This window comes from Rhodnius prolixus, unplaced genomic scaffold, assembly GCF_049639745.1.
Source record: "Rhodnius prolixus isolate KJV_2025 unplaced genomic scaffold, Rpr scaffold_37, whole genome shotgun sequence".
In the NCBI taxonomy this organism is placed as follows: Eukaryota; Metazoa; Arthropoda; class Insecta; order Hemiptera; family Reduviidae; genus Rhodnius; species Rhodnius prolixus.
In genome coordinates, this window is record NW_027411587.1 from 60,515 (window position 1) to 77,643 (window position 17,129).

The window sequence follows — 17,129 nt, forward strand, 5'->3', positions numbered from 1 at the left end:
TGAGTATTTTATTATTTCAAGAAATTAACCTTACTTTTTTTTTAATTCTTAGCGGATTTATTAAAATAAAGCTTTCCCCATATTAGGCAGAAGGTTAATGAAACCGTTTCTAATTTGGGATAAAATTTTTGTTTAATTTATATCACTACCGATCACATGATTTGTCTCTAAAATAAGTTACACAATATATAACCGAAGCAGATGAATTCAATTTTCTTTTTTAAATGTATTTTTTTTATCTAAATAATGATTAAATATTCACCAGTAACAAGTCAGAAATGCTTATGTCTTAGTGCAGTTAATTATGTTTTATTTGCAGCAATGATTTCCTAATGTTTCTCTAAATCTTTTTAGAGAAATACAAAACAAAACAATGAATGAATTAACTCTTGATAAACTCACTTCAAAAGACGTCAAGGTATAGTGAGGAGAGCCAATCTTTTAATGCATGTTTAAACATAAAAAATGATTAAACTTTAAAAGAATGATGCATACATAAAAAAAAAATTATTTCTCAGAGTAATGAGCAACTTAAGCTACACAGCATTGATCAACAATTGGAGGGCAGACCAATTGAAAGAGCACTCCATTTGATTTCGTAAGTCATAGTAGATATGTTAAATCCGCTTCCAACTAATGCTGTTTTTTTTTTTTTTTTTTAAAAAAAACTCTGACCGGTATAAATTTAAAAGGAGTATTAATGTTTGCTCTCGGCCTACAATAAGAATTTTAATTAAAAATATTCATGCTAAAATGTAAAGCCCACACGGGCTAATTCTTTTGATGCCTCTTGTAAACTTGTAGCATCTACATACATGATCGTGCTATACTGGTAACTTTAAATCGGGCAACCAAGTACTGGGGTCAGACATTGCAAAAGATTTCGTGCGATTGGAGTCCACACTTAACTTGTATAGAAACGGTTAATTTTTAACGTATTTAATAGGTACTGAATATGTATTACATTGCGTCGAGAGGTCTTGGTGTGTCGGAAACTTCGTAAAAGAGAAGTCAGAATTTGATCCAATTTGCGGTTCCAATCTTTTAAATGTTAAGCAGATATGTTTTAAGTATTTATTGTGATATGATGGTTCGAATACATTCGACATTGAACAAAAATAAAGGTTATCTCAATCAACCTAAAACATTTCTTACAACACAAAATATATTTTGTCATGTTTGCAATGGCAATGTCACATATAAGAAGTTACCAGAGAATTGAGTCAAAATTGATCTACACATCCAGATGCAGATAGAAATAGAAATAGAAATAGAAAAGAAATTTATTATTCTGGGACAATTGTCCCCTAAGAATAAATACAGGTACAAATAGAGGCCTTCATAGTTTGGCCTGTGATTATAGAGAAATTAAATAAATAAATAAATATTTACAAAAGTGAAAATATAATAAGTGAAAATGAAAGTAAAAATAAAATAATAAAACAGCAGAAATTAAGGAAATAAATTAAAACAATTAGAATTTCGGAGGAAGCTGAATAGAAAGGAGATAACTGAATAGACGGGATTTAAAGATGGATAGGGTAGGAGCATGGCGGACAGATGAAGGCAAGGAGTTCCATAGAGAGGTAGACGTATGAGGAGGACTTGTGAAGAGATAGTGAATACACAAGTCTAAAGCGTCAGTGTTTACCCATATAATGTAAGCGCCTTTAGAGTTAAATAAAAAACAAGTAAGTATAGTGATTATGGTGAATTAAGGTATGATGGGAGTTGGCTTGTGAACTTGCTAAACTAAATAGTAGCATGCATCTGATGTTAAATTTGCGGACCAAGAGTATTGTGTATTTCGGGTGCCAGTTATGTCAGGCTGGACACCAATACCCCAAAATAAGTGATTAGTCCACATGCCCTTTTGATGTTCTATTAAACGAGAGAGACTCCGACTTCAGTGTTAATTTAGCTGTATAGATACCGAGGGTCCAGTAATTAATTTCTCTCTATTGTAATGCATAGCAGATGAGTAATAAAGATGTAAACGAAGAACAATTATTTTACTAGTGAATATGAGGGACAAATATTCCTAATCCAGAAGTGCCTTACTTATAGCAATACGCAATAATCACCTTACTTTCATCAACATTGTTTACAAATGATTCGGTTCCCTCGTTCACTGTATGTTCGGATCAGTTATGTTACTATACAAGAAATCTCAATTATTCAATAGTCATTTCTTCTGATCGAGAGGTCTTAAGCGTAAAACTTTCCTACATATACAACCCTTATACAACTGTCCTACCGGACAGTTTTAACAAAGCATTCTCTGTGAGATATTTTACATTTCTATATCAGGACAAGTTTATCACAAAATCTTATATTATGAGTTTTACTGGATAATTGCTGGTCTGCTTTTAAACTATTAAATCTAAAATAATACATATAAGTACTTATGAATAGAGTTATTATAGAAGCGGCTAATTCTGGTTATTGTAGCTGGAATTCTGGTGAAGTTTTAGAATATTGAAAAATAAATAAACTAAGTGAAACAAGTACGTTACTATGAAGCAAATCAGAAAATAATTCCACTACCCGCAAACAATCTCATTGGTCTTTCAGCGGAGTGAAGTGGAAACAACAGTATAATACGCTCACTATGCTCTATTTTTACCTTGTGATAACCTTCTTAATAGTAACCTAGTGCGGGTGTAAACCGTAAGAACGATAAAAATCGCCCTCAAACTCAAGGACTATCAATTAAGTTATCTAATGGTGTAAATAAATAAGTAAACGCATTTGCAGTGTGTTTAAAATTAGTGTAAGTATACTCATTCCTAGTTAATGTACGTTATTTGACAAGCATGTCGTACATCTATTCTCATCAGTGAGATCATTGTGCTAGACAAATTGTTTCCTCTGTATAACAGTGCCAGTTGTCCTACTATTAATGATTTATATTATAAATCAAAAAATATTTATTTTATGGCACCTAACATTCACCCCTGATGCTTTTAATGTTATTAAACCTACTTTTGATACTGACCCATATCTGTAAGTTGGAATACAATTTTGCTAGTTGTTGGCTTACTGACCTTATTTTATTTGTGAAGTGTGTTTTTTTTTTGCCGCAGATTCGGCGAGGAAGTTCAAAAACTTAGTGTGATTCAGGCACTACCCGACTTGTTATCAGTAGATAAAACGGGATGCCTTCAAAAAATATTGCCCAAAATGCAACAGGTATCTTAAATTCGACATTTTTGTTGTGGTGAATAGAGAGATTTCATTCTCATTACTAACAGTATTGCTTTGTAGGCTTTAATAAATGGAAGTACCGAGGTTCATGTAACTGCCAGTTTAGCAGTTCGCGCTATAATTGCAGACAATGTATTGCCTGTCGAAATGTTTATTCGACACTTTTTGCACACAATTACACAAGCAATGGACAGCAGAGATCCGGGTATGGAATATACATAATAGTCATATGATTTATAGTATTTTGTAAAATAAGTTACACTAAAGAAATTACAAATAAATTAATGATAATTAAGATTCAGAATGTACATGTATATTATCACTGTTTCAAGCTTTACTGAGAAATTTCTTTCCAAACTCTTATGTATAATCTAACAGTCTGTACTGGAGAGGAGCTCCAAACTCGAGGATTTCACAACGAATCTTAGGATCGCGGTGAAATAAGCAGACTGACTACCCAAGCATCTCGGAATCTAATCTAAACATGTGTAATTAATATATCCATAATCACAAGATTTTACTAAAATTATTAAGAATAAATTCATTAAAAGTAAATGGCTATTTATTTTTATATTTTTAAAAAATGTAAATCACCGTGTGTGACTAATGGTATCTAATCACAAATGTTTGGATACATAGATGTTTATGGGCGAAGTATTTATATTTTTCTATTATAAAATAAGAATAGTACTGAATATTCAGAGGAAAATGTTAACACTAACTGGATTAAAAAAATCAATATTTTTGTAATTTTAGCTGTAGCAGTTTCTTGGTCAGACACCCTGCTGGAAGCTATAAAGATACTACCAGATAACGTTATCCAAGGAGAAGTAAGTACTCACGATTTTATTTTAAGTTGTTCACGATCTTAAAAGATAGTGTTTTATGACAGGGTGTTAAAAAATTTCATTTATATACGTTCAAAGAAAAGCCTGTTGTGATTGACTGTTAAATGTATTGTCTAGTTGGTAGATGGAAATAGTAATAGTCAGCAACCTAATCTACCGAGACGAAAAGATATACTGCTTCCTTAAGTGAAGTGCTATAATAACGAACATGAGTGACTATAATATGTAAATGTGATTGAGCCGCGGAGTTGGCCCTAATAGGCGAAACCCAAATAATTGCCACTTTCTCCTCAGAACCTATTTGAGAATTGTGTGGTTGAAGAAAAGAGTATTAAATGTCGTTAGGATACCTGCAGGAATGTCAACATGCCATTAGAGTTTGCTAGTCCACTTCTTCCCCTTATAAGGAACCAGTTTACCTATGATTCGCCTTTATTACTCCAGAAATCGCTCAAAACGGGCTTTCTTAAATTTCTCTCTTGCTAATGCCGTTTCTAAAATGAGCAATGTCTGAGGATTTTGTCAATCAACTCAACTCAATTATCGTCCATCTTATGTCATTATTAGTTAGTAGACGCGCAAATTATTAAGAAAGCAGCTTGCGATATGCTTAGTCCTTACCAGTTCTGCAGATACCAGCTGATGCAAAAAAACAAAAAAAAATTGTTTCTTATTATTAGTCTCAACGGTTTCTCATAAGGTCTCATCACATGATTCCCGCTCTGGATTTCTTTCTAAGGTCGTGTTTTCATAAATTTTTGAATCCATCGCGAATAGGAAGATGCGAACGTTCAGCAACTGTAACGGTTTTTCCAGTTGTATTGTTAAATTAATAATGATCGTTCTCAAGTCATAGTTTTTTGATTAGCTGCGGAGACTTTTAAATCTTAAACTTGTGCAATTAAATGAACGGCAATTTTTATAATTCATCCTATTAATTTTGCAAAATCGTTAATTTGTATATTTCGTTTATAATAAAATTATAATTATCATTTTGAAATTCTCTTCAAACCTGTGCAAATCCTTTCAAAATGTATTTATTTCCATAAATTATTTTTTAGATGGAAATTATTTAAATTCTTGCAATATCTGCTGAGAAGAAGCTAATAATAATAAAATAATTAGAGCTGTAACCCTTGGGTTTATTTTTCAGATAGTACCTCTCGCAGTGTCTAGAGCGCAATTGGTAAAACCCGTGCCTATCAGGGTATCTAGCTGTAAACTTCTTGGGGAGCTTGCAGTGAAATACGATGCGCAAACGTAAGTTTATATCAGTTTCTGTCAAGCCTTTAAAAAATAACTTCCTATTTTAGGTTAAGAAAGTTATAACGTCCGTCAAAAATGTATGCGTAATGTTGGAGATTTCATATTTCCATTACCATTCAATTTCAGAGGTATTCAGTTTTTAACCTACATTATGATTGTAAAAAAAGTTAAGTAGGATTGGGTTAACTGAATACCTCTGTAGCTTTTTTAGTTTCCGCCCTAGCCTCCTAGTTGGTACGACAGTATTATATACTATCATGTGTGTGTTGAGAGAGTGAGAGATTATGATTTATTCTTTGTTGTGCACATTTAATTTTTTTTTTTTTTTTTATGTAAAAGGTTCAAAAGGGATCTAATGCCAACAGTAATTTCACTATGTCAGGATGTAAGCGGCGATGTGAGGGCTGAAATGGCTAAACAATTAGTTAAGATTGCGCCAAAACTAGGACCAGATCTAATCAAAAGCAATATTACTCAGCCATTGATAGAACTTTCATCTGATGATATACCTCTTGTAAAAGAAAATACTTTCGTAACCGTAGTTGAGACTTTACCTTATTTTACTACTGGTGAGTAAAATCATTTTTGTAGTTCGTGATTTATATTTGATTTCTTTTAGTATTCCATTGATGTACTTTTTTTTATTATTATTAACAATTTTAGATTCATTGAAATCAACAGTTTTACCATTATTAAAACAAATGATAGTATTGGCTTTCAAAATGGATGATAGTCTTTTGGTAACTATTTCCAATTTTTTTGGTAAAATGTGTTTGGGAGTAGAAAGTAAGTATTTTTTTTTTAAGTTATTTTGTTCGAATACATTTCCTAATTTGTTTAATATTTATCTGTAACAGAATTAAAATAAATTTCAATTATATAAATAATCATATACAACTGAATTTCAGAATTTATTACTGAATCAGAAAAAGATTTATATATTAAGTGGTATGCAACCCTAGCCGTAATTGGTGTAAATCAGTCTAAAAAAGACGCTAGAGTTACGGAAAGAAGAGGTGAAGAAACCCATCACGATGTGGTAATGCAATTCATTTTAAATTAACTCAAAAGTTTGTGCACAATTCTCTCTGGCGGCCACAGGTTCGAATACAGCAGCTTGCCATATTTCTTTTCCTAGAAGCCTTTTACCGCTCACTGACCTACGATGGACAATTTTATTTTTCACTAGAGACTACACTAAACACTAAAAATTTAATGAATTCGGAAAATATTTATAGAATCAATATTTAGTTTTTTTCAATATTATTATTTTTTCTACATTTTCTTCTATATTGTAAATAATAATTTTTGTCTGATTTTTTGTTAACAGGAATCCAGTCCAACTCATAGGTATACATTGTGTCGAAAAAATTGTGCTCATACCTTTCCAGCAATGGCAAAATTTACGCACGATGTTGCAAAAAAAACAACTTTTGAATTTCTACATAATACTTTAAAACTGTTAGTTTCTGATCCTTGTTATGTGGTCAGAAAGAGTATTGCCTGCGTCTTCAATGAAGTTAGTAATCAAAAAAACTTTACATAATTTTTTTTTTTTTCTAACATTTCTGGTGTTCAAATTTAAAATGTAACTTGTAAAATAAAAGAACATATTTACTAATATCAAGCCTCAGGATATCTTTGCTACCTTCTAATAAATTTTCTTAGGTAAGACGTTTCACAAGCATTTTCGAAATTCGGTTTCATCCCCCTGGTAATAAATACATAACGTGGAGACGCTAACATACTAACTCCACAATCTGAACGTTTTGAGGGATGTTATAAAAGCAGATCCACGTACAATTGGAGAGAAGCTACTGTTTATGGAGATTCTTGCATAAAACTTAACATGTTACTCATCCAGTCGATACTCCAAGTAGTCTCAGATAAGTTGCAAAAAAAAAAAAAAAAAAATGCTGTCCCCACAGTAGCAGAAAGTAGAATTTAGCAACATTATATTCATAAATTGAGTTACATATATGTGACAAAGGGTGATATTATTTTATTATTCCTAATCGAGGATTATATCGAACCAACATACTATTCCTGTTCCCGAAGGGAATTTGCGGTAAAATTACATCATATAGTACAGGTTGTGTTTAATTGCAATAGCTTCTAGATGGCTCTATACGGCGGTAGAGTATCGCGAAACGATAATTACTTTGGCAAAAAGATATCTGGTAAGTAGAGTGATTGGAAGTGAAGCTTTCTTAAAACAGGACTAAATTACCCAATTTTCTTGAAGTTTTAGAAAGTAAGGAGCTGCTGTACGTTAAAAAATCCCTGAATATATAATACTTTTTCCGTATTTTTTGGATATTAATTATTTATGAGTCAACATTTTTTAAAAATAGTTCTATGGCAATCAGTTGGATGTTGCTTACTATTAAGAACTTATAGCCAGTAATGGTTTTACTGTAATGGCTTAAATTTTAGTTATCGAAAATAATTAATTCTTTTTGGAGACATCTGCCGTGCTAAATTGTTTAAAATGGACTTTTGTATCCTTTTATTATGTCAAAATTTTTATATATATTTTGATTATCAACAAAATCAATAATTCTATTTACAGGTGTGTTTGATCTATTGGAAATATTGCAACTTCTTGAAAGATGATTTTATCACTTTATGTAAAGACGATTCTGTGGATGTTTTGGATGGGATTCTACCAAATCTATATTCCATTATGGAGATTTTCACACATAACGACATATTTAAGCCAGATTCACATGTAACTATAGTTTTTATTTCTATTGTTCTTAGTCTTTTTTCTTTACAAGAAAAACAACCGCAACATAAGTCAAAACTTTAGACCCACACTTGGGTTACCTTAAATTCTCAACAATCTAAAAAATTCGACCACTAATCTTAAGAAAATAGCCTAAGCTCTTTCACCCTTACTTAATTCTCCAAAGAATCTGAACCTAATTTCTACCTAACTCAAACTCAAACTACCTCTACGTAACTCAAACAAGCAGACATGAATGAGTTTTCTCTTCTGTCTTACAAACTCAAAGAAAAAAGATTGATGAGCCCAATTCTATTGGAGCCTCCTTTTATGTGACCAGTAAGGACTTTTAACTATTTTACGTATTAATCTGAGAGATGACCGTGGAAACACTAAATCATCTTACTATCAGCCCCTCCCAAATCAACATGTTGCCAAGAACCTACCGATCAATGATACTAATCGGTCCATTCTTGTGAGACATGGAACCAAAGACACACAATAGCGGTTGCATGCTGTTGTCAATGAGAGGAAGAAAGACGCCAAATTTGTCCAACCTAATCATCCCCTCTTTTACCGTACTCCCTGGCACTCAGAAAATCCTTTCTCCAATCTTGTACAACACTCAATCGTTGAAGAAGACAAAAGAATTTATTGCCTACAACTCTGGCTATCACAGCTGATAAATATCTATTTTAAAGCTTAAATATCTTCGAGAGACTACAAATTACGAGTATGACAACATTCGTATGTCATCGAACCTCACTCGATTTCTGTTGATAGCTCGGGGGCTTCTTCCTATTTACCGCGTTGTAATCTATTTTCTTTGAAAATAATCGCTATATGAACTGGTTTTCATTTTGAATATTCTACTTTAAAGGCAAACTAGACTAGGAAATAAATTTTCATTCGTACGTTACTATAAATTTCTGATTAATCATTAAATAAAATCCTTGGTCTAAATCGGGAATCGAACCCAGCACCTCTCTTTATAGATCTTAACAACTACATCTGTTTAGTACTAGAAACAGAGGATGTTTAGGGAAGTCTTGAAGAATGTATTGCTAAAATGTCAGAATTCTCTAATTAAAATTAACTAAACTGTAAATTATACTTTGAGGACAAAAATAGCTTTATTTTGTTTCCAATGTTATTATTGAAATTCATTAAATATAGGATGAAGTTTTAAGCAATCTAATGCGAACGCTTGTAAAAACTGAGATGACTTTAAATAAAGGACATAGATGGAGAAGTTACCTATTGTTTATTGAACAAACGAGGAATTTCTACAGATTCGTACCATCAGACATGCTTTACAATACACTGATACTAAGCTGTTTGAAAATCACCACCATTTCTGTAAGTTTTAAACATATTAAAAATGAGTTTCCGATTTAGATATTTTAAAAATTGGAACAATCTTTTGTGGTACATTACTGTATGACTGATTTTAAAAGATTTAATTTTAGAGAGTAGTTCCTGTCCGTTTAGCTGCAATGAAAAATCTTCTTTTATATTTGCGGTACAGCACTAGACCTCAGCAACGCAAAGAAATGAAAGATAAAATCGTATCAGGTAAATACTATTTTGATGTCCGATTTGATGTTTATATCACAAAAAGAGTCATTTATTAATTTTCCTTGTTAAAAAAACACTTATACGACTTAGTCACCAAGGAAATTACATAAAGCTTAAAAAAACCAGTCTTACCAGTTCGATATTTTGGTTAGAATTTCATAGTCATAATTATTGCAAGAACAATACAGTGTACAAAAACGGCATTTTGGAAGAGTTAAACTTCACTTCTCTTTAAGAAAGTTCAATCGTTTAAAGTCAATCCACTACAGTTTTACAACTATTTATAGTAATGAAGAAGAGGAGCCTTGTTATCCCCTGAAGAAGCTTTGCAGAAAAGTATTCTAACTTTGCTCGCCACCAGCAACGCTTTGCCTTGGCTTTTTATTATTTCCTTAGAGGATATATGTTGAGTAACAATGAAGTGATTACCTACTTACAATCAATATAAATTGCATAAGATTAGTATTCTATTACTTAACTCTTCAAAATATTTTATGTTTTTGACCTTTCGCAAATAAAAAGCGTTTCTTGGGCACAGTCAATCACACACAATCCTTGCGGAAAAAATGAATAAATTGGATGTTCAGATTATTCAGAATATGTTAATTCCCTTGTGTAATAGATAACCGTACTTTTTCAGACTTTTGTTTAAGCAAGAATTTCTATGACAGAATCATCTATGTGAGGATAATTCCAACGATAATGGAAATATTTTCAACGTTCTACTTTAAAGAACATTTCTTTTTAAGCACTATTCATCTTTTTAGTAAGTCAAGGATTTTTTTTTTTTTAGTTTAGTTATTAATTATGGCTATTTGGTGGCAGCCAAGGCTTACAAAAAAATCACTTACAGTTAACTAAAATTTTAAAGTAACTTACTTTAACAAATTAACTTTAAGTACAATTAACAAATGAATGAATACAATTACTTACGTACCTTATACAACTGTCCTACCGGACAGTTTTAATTACGCTAAACATTTTGTGGTCAAAGTGGGAAGCATTAAATTCCAAATATCTCACAATATCTGTAAAATTACTTTCCTTAATTAAGGGTCATAAGTAAAAGTAATATGTTTGATTGTGTGGGCAGAGTATCATTGTAGCCTATTCGCCAAAAACTGGACAAAAAGTCAGTAATTACACTTCTCGTCATTCTGTTTTCTTCAAATCGTAATTTTGGTTACGAATTGGTTTTTTGGTTAATATTTTACTATAAAATAATTCAATTAGCAGTAGAGGGACCTAAACCGTAAAATTTGGGGAAAGGCATCTCCTTCCCTCTGCATCCAGCGAAAGGTATTTTTCAAAAGAAATGTTTAAAATAAAAATATTAGATCTAGGCATGATAATGAAAACATGAAGTTTAAAGAAAACTGCAGAAAATTGAAGCGCCGAGTCGGTCAAAAAGCTGGTTGGATTATTTTGCCAAACTAATTTGTGATGTGAATAACAAATTCGTAATACGAACGTTCTGAGAATTTCCGTTTTTTAGCAAACACAAATTTTATATAAATTTAACATTTTTAAAGAAACCTAATACGAATATTCTTGTTAAGACGAAAAGCGTAGAACTCCCGCGTACAAAGGGTATTCATATTCAAAGGGTATTATTAGCTCTAATTAGTTTAGTTCTAATTTTATTCAAAAAATATTTTTTTTTTAGCTCAAGGAATTATAGCTAAATATTTTATTTGAACACCAGGTGATCCAGTACCAAACATACGATGCGCATTAGTAGCTTTATTGCCAAAATTTAAAGGAATGCTAAGATTACCTGCAGATAATAAATTAAATTCAATGCTCGAAGCTACATTCCCTAATCTCGAAGAAGATAAAGACAGAGAAACCAAAAGAATTTTTTTGAGTGTAAAGGACTCCTTGGAAGAAACTGATATAGCGGTCAGTACATTTTAAATAACTACATTTAATTAAATGCAAGAATTAGTGAATGGTTTCTAACCCCATGAAAATTCAACCTCAGGTTTTCTGTTAATAAAGAAAGCAATTTCTGTGCGAGGAGTTCGCTACGCCAAATTTTAGTATCGATGTAATATTTAATATTTTTATGCATGATTTACTTACAACTAACTGATATCTCGACAGAGTCCATGTACGCAGAAAACACTGACATTTTTTCTCGACTTTCTTAAATCATTACGAACTGCAGTCATCACTTTCACCGGCTGGTTTAATAAGTGAAGGATTTAAATACTACAGAAAAAACTCACTCCATGATATTCACTTTAAGACGTGCCTCTAAGAATTGAAATATAATGGTTTTTCCAATTTCCATTTGGTAGGCAAATATTACAAGATTTTACCAGTATTTATTAAAGAATAAAATGTAAATTTTTTACTTAATTATTTAACCCCAATTTACGTGTATTTGCTATTTATTCTTAAGTGCAATCTTTATATACGTATATATATGTACAGTGCCGAACAAAAGTCTGCATACACCGTGAAAATTTGTCTTTTATCTCGGTCGGAAAGGATATCTCGCGTGACTTCTTTGAATAATGTTTGCAATGTTACGATATGAAAATCCTTGATTATTTTATTTAACTATTAATCTGCGTTCTGACACAGGAATTTCCTTTCTTTGGTGAACCATTTTAAATAATAATAAATTCTTAACTAAATCCGCCTATATTCACGTTTCAACTATAACTAATAAATTTGTAAATATTAAGAATTACCCTAACTAGTAAGTATTATTATAATATTGAATTTATCAATTGTGTATGTGGACTTTTGTTCAGGCATGAACTCCGATCTTTTTATTTATGTGCAATGGGAGATGTCAGAGGTCTTTTCATCTCTCATATATATATTTAGTAACAATAGTTACAAATGTTTAAATCACATTTTTACTCTAATTCTTTATTTTGAAAATTCCCGAAATATTGTGGGGTATGTGGACTTTTGTTCGACACTGTATATATATATATATATATAACTTCGTCTGCGTTGACGTTTTTCAATTCATAATTAGCTATTATGAGAGTTTATGTAAGGCAATTGTTCAGTTGGCAATGGCAATCAATTCTTTAAATATTACGAAAACCGAATATACTCTCCAATTTTGTATGTTTTTTGCAATTTTGCCATTGTAAATTTTTTTCTGCTCACCGGGTAGGTAACCAAGAACTTCTGTTTCCCTTTTACCCTAAATAAAAATGATGATATTCTTGTTTTGAATCGTATTTTATGTTATGTAGTCTATTGGCGCATTATTCCACAACAGCAATAAAAAAAAAAGTCAGTTCTATTTTACTACTCTTTATTTATTTGTTTGTTTCGTTGTATGAAGAAATTATTTCCGGACGATTTGAAGAAACACGAGGAAGAGAAGAGATTATTTACCGAAAAAAAAGATGATCTGTCACAGAAAGGTTAGTGGGAAATAAACTGTGTAATAATTTACTGAGTTTGTAATTTTTACTTAAACTGTAGTTTAATTTTTATTCAATTTTTCAGGTGGGAAGTCCCCTCGACCTCAACAAAAAAAAAAACCGATCAGTGCTCAGACAACTCCGCAGACACAACCAATAGAACAGAGAAATGTACCTGGAACTGTGACACCACCTGGAACAACTCTTAGACGTGAGAAGAATTTCTTACTTTGATTTACTTGGTTACTTTTTGAACAAATATAGCGACACAAATATCAAACATTTGCGATGTAGAAAAATCGATAAGCAGTGACAGTTGCTCAAAATTCTAGTTTTATAGATTTGTTGAACATACCCGGTTGTTATCGGTAGGTAACCAAGAAACTTCTACTTCCATTTTAGACAAAATAAAAATGAAGATATTGTTTTTAATAACTATTATGATAAAAACTTAGTACATTGGACTGTAATACCCTTTCTCAAAAAGTTGGTAATTATAAATTCTTTTTTTTTTTAAATGAAAACTTGTCTTTCATTTTTTTGGTCTAGACTTGGTTCATCTCTCACAAATATATCCAAGAACAACTACAAAATAAATATCCTCATGACAAATATCATTTGGTAGTCATGATTTTGCGAGACATTGACGGACACACATAAAAATAAGCATAGAGAATATTCACATTTTTTTTTTATACATATTATATTACTTTAATCGTAGTAAGTGTTGCAATCGCGATAAATCTTGGAGCAGATTTTCTAATCACTGGAAATACTTGTTTCAGATCGCCTGAATACGATACTATTGTTTTCGTTGTGGTCTGTACGTGAATACAATATCTCAAAAAGTAAAAACGCAGAAAGATCAATTTCGAATTTTATTTTTTGACTATTGTCGCTTTCAATACTTTAGTTTTCTCAAATCCTGGGAATAGTGAATGTGATTTAACTGATACGATTTTTAATTTTTTGGGGGATTTTCTCCCATACATTCTGATCTCCTATTTACCTATTACTGTATGATAATAAAGCAAAGCAGATAGGAAATTATACTAATTAATCAACCGTATAATACCGTAATAAGTCAATAAATTTGTTTTAGCCCCAGGCAGACCTCCACCCGCAAGACCAAGAAATGTGAACAGACTAAGGTAATTATTTAATTTTGTGAATTTTATATTTTAAAATATTTTTTTTTTTTAATGGAAATTGTTGTTTAGGTTTTAAAGTAGTTTAATATTTAACATTATTTCATTGGGTTAAGATACAGGGAGCGTCAGGCGGATTTGACGTATTTTAGTTGTATATATAAGCGGTATCTCCTACAAAAATGAGATTAGCTCATCCGCAATGGTCTGCTGTTTCCACTGTTAGAGTTATGAGACCTTTTGAAATGTTCATTTAACCAAGTAGTTCGCTAGTTTTTTTACTTTTCAAACGCCATCACATTAAAAATTCAGGGCTGTAATCCTTAGCTCTGTCCCTACAAAAAGTATCTCATTTGCAGACTACAATGTTCTTTGTGAAATCACTCTAACCTATCGAAAATAAGAAGCGATGACATTCGCCGTTGGACTCATGGCTCCTTGAAATGGTGACTGAGTATCTGACGGCCATTGCGGATGAGAAGTCCCCATTTTTTTCACTGATTCCAAAGAAGTTCCACCATCTAGCTGGATCTCATATTCAAAAAATTATATTATAAGAAAATTCAATGATGTGTTTGAAAAGTAAATGCTAAGCGATATGTGTAAATGCCCTATTTTAACTAGTTATCCTTACTTTCTTGTTTATTTATGCATCATATTTCGACGATTTGTTTTTTGTTGTTAATTTCTTTACCTGAGCTGTCTTGAGTGTTTATAGAGAAAGAGAGATGTCGGGTCAAGAAAAGGAATTCTACGTTGATGCTGGTGTCCATTTACCTGGTGGCGTTCAGCAACTTTCCATTATTTCACCAACTAGTATTAACAGTAACAATAATTCATCACTGAAACGATGGGACAACAGCAGTCATCGTATACCTGTGAGACGACCTAACACACAAAGGCATTCATTAGAGTTTACGGACTTTAACAAAAACATTACAATAACAGATAAATCAACAACTTCATCGTTAGGCGCAACAACGATTAGAAACAACAATCATAGGTCTCATCTACCAAGACCTCTATCTTGCATTAACTTCCAAACTACTGGTACTTCGAACAAAAGTGATTCTACAATTCCTACTACTGTTAGTGCTAATTCTCCATCTAAACAAAGGCATATTAGCAAGCTACCGGTTATTAATAGGTATTTAACTGTTATTTTATAATCAATATATCAAAGTTTTTAGTGCTTTAACTTTTTTTAACATTATGGTGTAACTAACGGATATGCGTTTTTCCTTCTTACTTCAACCCCGCTTTATTTTCCATTTTTTTTATCAGTTTAATTATGCTTGTGTTAAAAAGGACCGAATTTAATGTTAAATTTGTTAATTTTGGGTCACTAATGTAAAAAAGGCAACAAAGCTACAGTCGTTGTGTGGATGGACTGTTTCTTCACAGACTGCTCAGATATGGTGCAAAAAATTGTAGTAAAAATTAAAAAGTAAGCTTGGCGAGCTCCATTATTTAGATCCCAGCGCTTCTGTTAGAAAGTATAATCTTTGCCCTAATAATAAAAGAGTTTCTGATGAATTTGGCCAGACTACAAACCGCCATGTCCCAGTGCATCGGGTTTACCGAAACATTCCTTTTCTTCTGACACTTTTAAAAGATGCTGTCAAGCACAAAAAATTAATTAAATACAAGAGAGATTAAAAAGAAATTGTTGAAACGGATTTTGGCAATTATAAATCCATATTACATTGAAAATGATCTGCTTTTCGAAAAAATTAGCTTAATATGTGATAAGCGAACCATTTTTGAATTAAATTGCGAAAAACACATATCCATTTCTAGATACATCCTAGAATTAAGATTTATGCTCAAATATTTAAAATTTTAATATATTTTTATTTTTTTTTGTAGGTCCTCTTCAGAGTCACAAAAGGTACAACGAAAGAGTAACTAAGTTAAAAGAGCCAGAATAGTAAACATCTTACTAAGGAACTAAATGTATTTTAAGGCTGTGATGTTACATACCTAAGAAAATTAAATGCACTGTACAATTAAACAAAAAACTTGTAAATCAGTTGATTGTTTATTCTATATAGTCTGTCAAGTTAAATTTTAAAAGTATATATTTTTAATTTGTTTTTTAAGATAGTGCAATGTATTTTTTTTTTAAATTGTTATTTATGCAAGTTTTTATTTTAAGCAGTGGCAAATATTTATTTATGTACGTTTGTGTAATTTTGATTTTAAAGAAAAATTAATTTTACCAATTTAAATGAAAAATTTGTTTTTCCTAGTTTTTTTCCCCTCTTTTATAGAATACATTAAGTAATGAGTTAGTTGCGAGAGAATTTTCGAGCGTTCGTTTATTCCCAGTCCTTTTTCGAAACAATGTAAATTTAAAATACTTTAAAATAGACGCTCAACACATGAGGGCGCCTTGGCATTATCGCAAATTACAGACATTTTGAAGATGGATGTATGCCCAAAACCGATCAGCTTTCTTTAAAATGAAACTGGCCGTCAAAGAAAAGAAATATCGGAACACAAAAAAGATTTGGAAGTAAAATATTAGTTAAATAAATAAAATAATTGTTTCAGTTTCCTAAATAAATTTCAGTTTTAAAATCAAAACTTTCCCACAAAAACTCAATAGAGTTGTACGGAGTGAAATTCATATCCACTGGGACCTTTAAGATCTATTACTTACTTAGTCCCCACCTTCTTGTAGATGTAAACAAATGACTGCATCCATAAACAGTCAGTTTGTTCTATAGATAGTTCGAGTGTTCTACAGATAGATAGAAGTGTATGTGTAAATCTGAGTATGTTATGAACCGTTGGAGTTTGTAAAGCCTAAACAGACACACATATCAACAATCTGGGATACTAGGTATAATGAAGGAGTTGTCAGTAAAAGTTTTGTTAGGATGAGATACTTCGCAGTCCTAAAGAAACTTCAAGTCCACTTCCCTAAAATCAAGCCATATAACTCTATTTA

At 31.5% G+C, this 17,129-nt stretch overlaps 1 protein-coding gene across 5 annotated transcripts; it reads left to right on the forward strand.

Moving 5' to 3' along the window:
- Nucleotides 1-185: 185 nt before the first annotated feature.
- Nucleotides 186-16,411, forward strand: LOC141448443 (serine/threonine-protein phosphatase 4 regulatory subunit 4-like). Of its 5 annotated transcripts, none has more exons than XM_074116804.1 (20): nt 186-271; nt 355-598; nt 3,087-3,192; nt 3,268-3,412; nt 3,964-4,037; nt 5,209-5,315; nt 5,661-5,890; nt 5,985-6,107; nt 6,230-6,360; nt 6,652-6,840; nt 7,894-8,052; nt 9,226-9,408; nt 9,519-9,624; nt 10,268-10,393; nt 11,333-11,529; nt 12,944-13,025; nt 13,111-13,236; nt 14,128-14,176; nt 14,892-15,320; nt 16,043-16,411. In XM_074116804.1, the coding sequence occupies exons 3-20, from the start codon at nt 3,184-3,186 to the stop codon at nt 16,083-16,085; spliced, it is 2,508 nt and encodes an 835-aa protein (XP_073972905.1). In that variant the 5' UTR covers nt 186-271; nt 355-598; nt 3,087-3,183; the 3' UTR covers nt 16,086-16,411. The 5 variants fall into 5 exon arrangements, with proteins under 5 accessions (XP_073972905.1, XP_073972902.1, XP_073972906.1 ...); XM_074116801.1 differs by having other exon boundaries at nt 233-418; nt 519-598; XM_074116805.1 differs by lacking the exon at nt 14,892-15,320 and having other exon boundaries at nt 233-418; nt 519-598.
- Nucleotides 16,412-17,129: the final 718 nt, after the last annotated feature.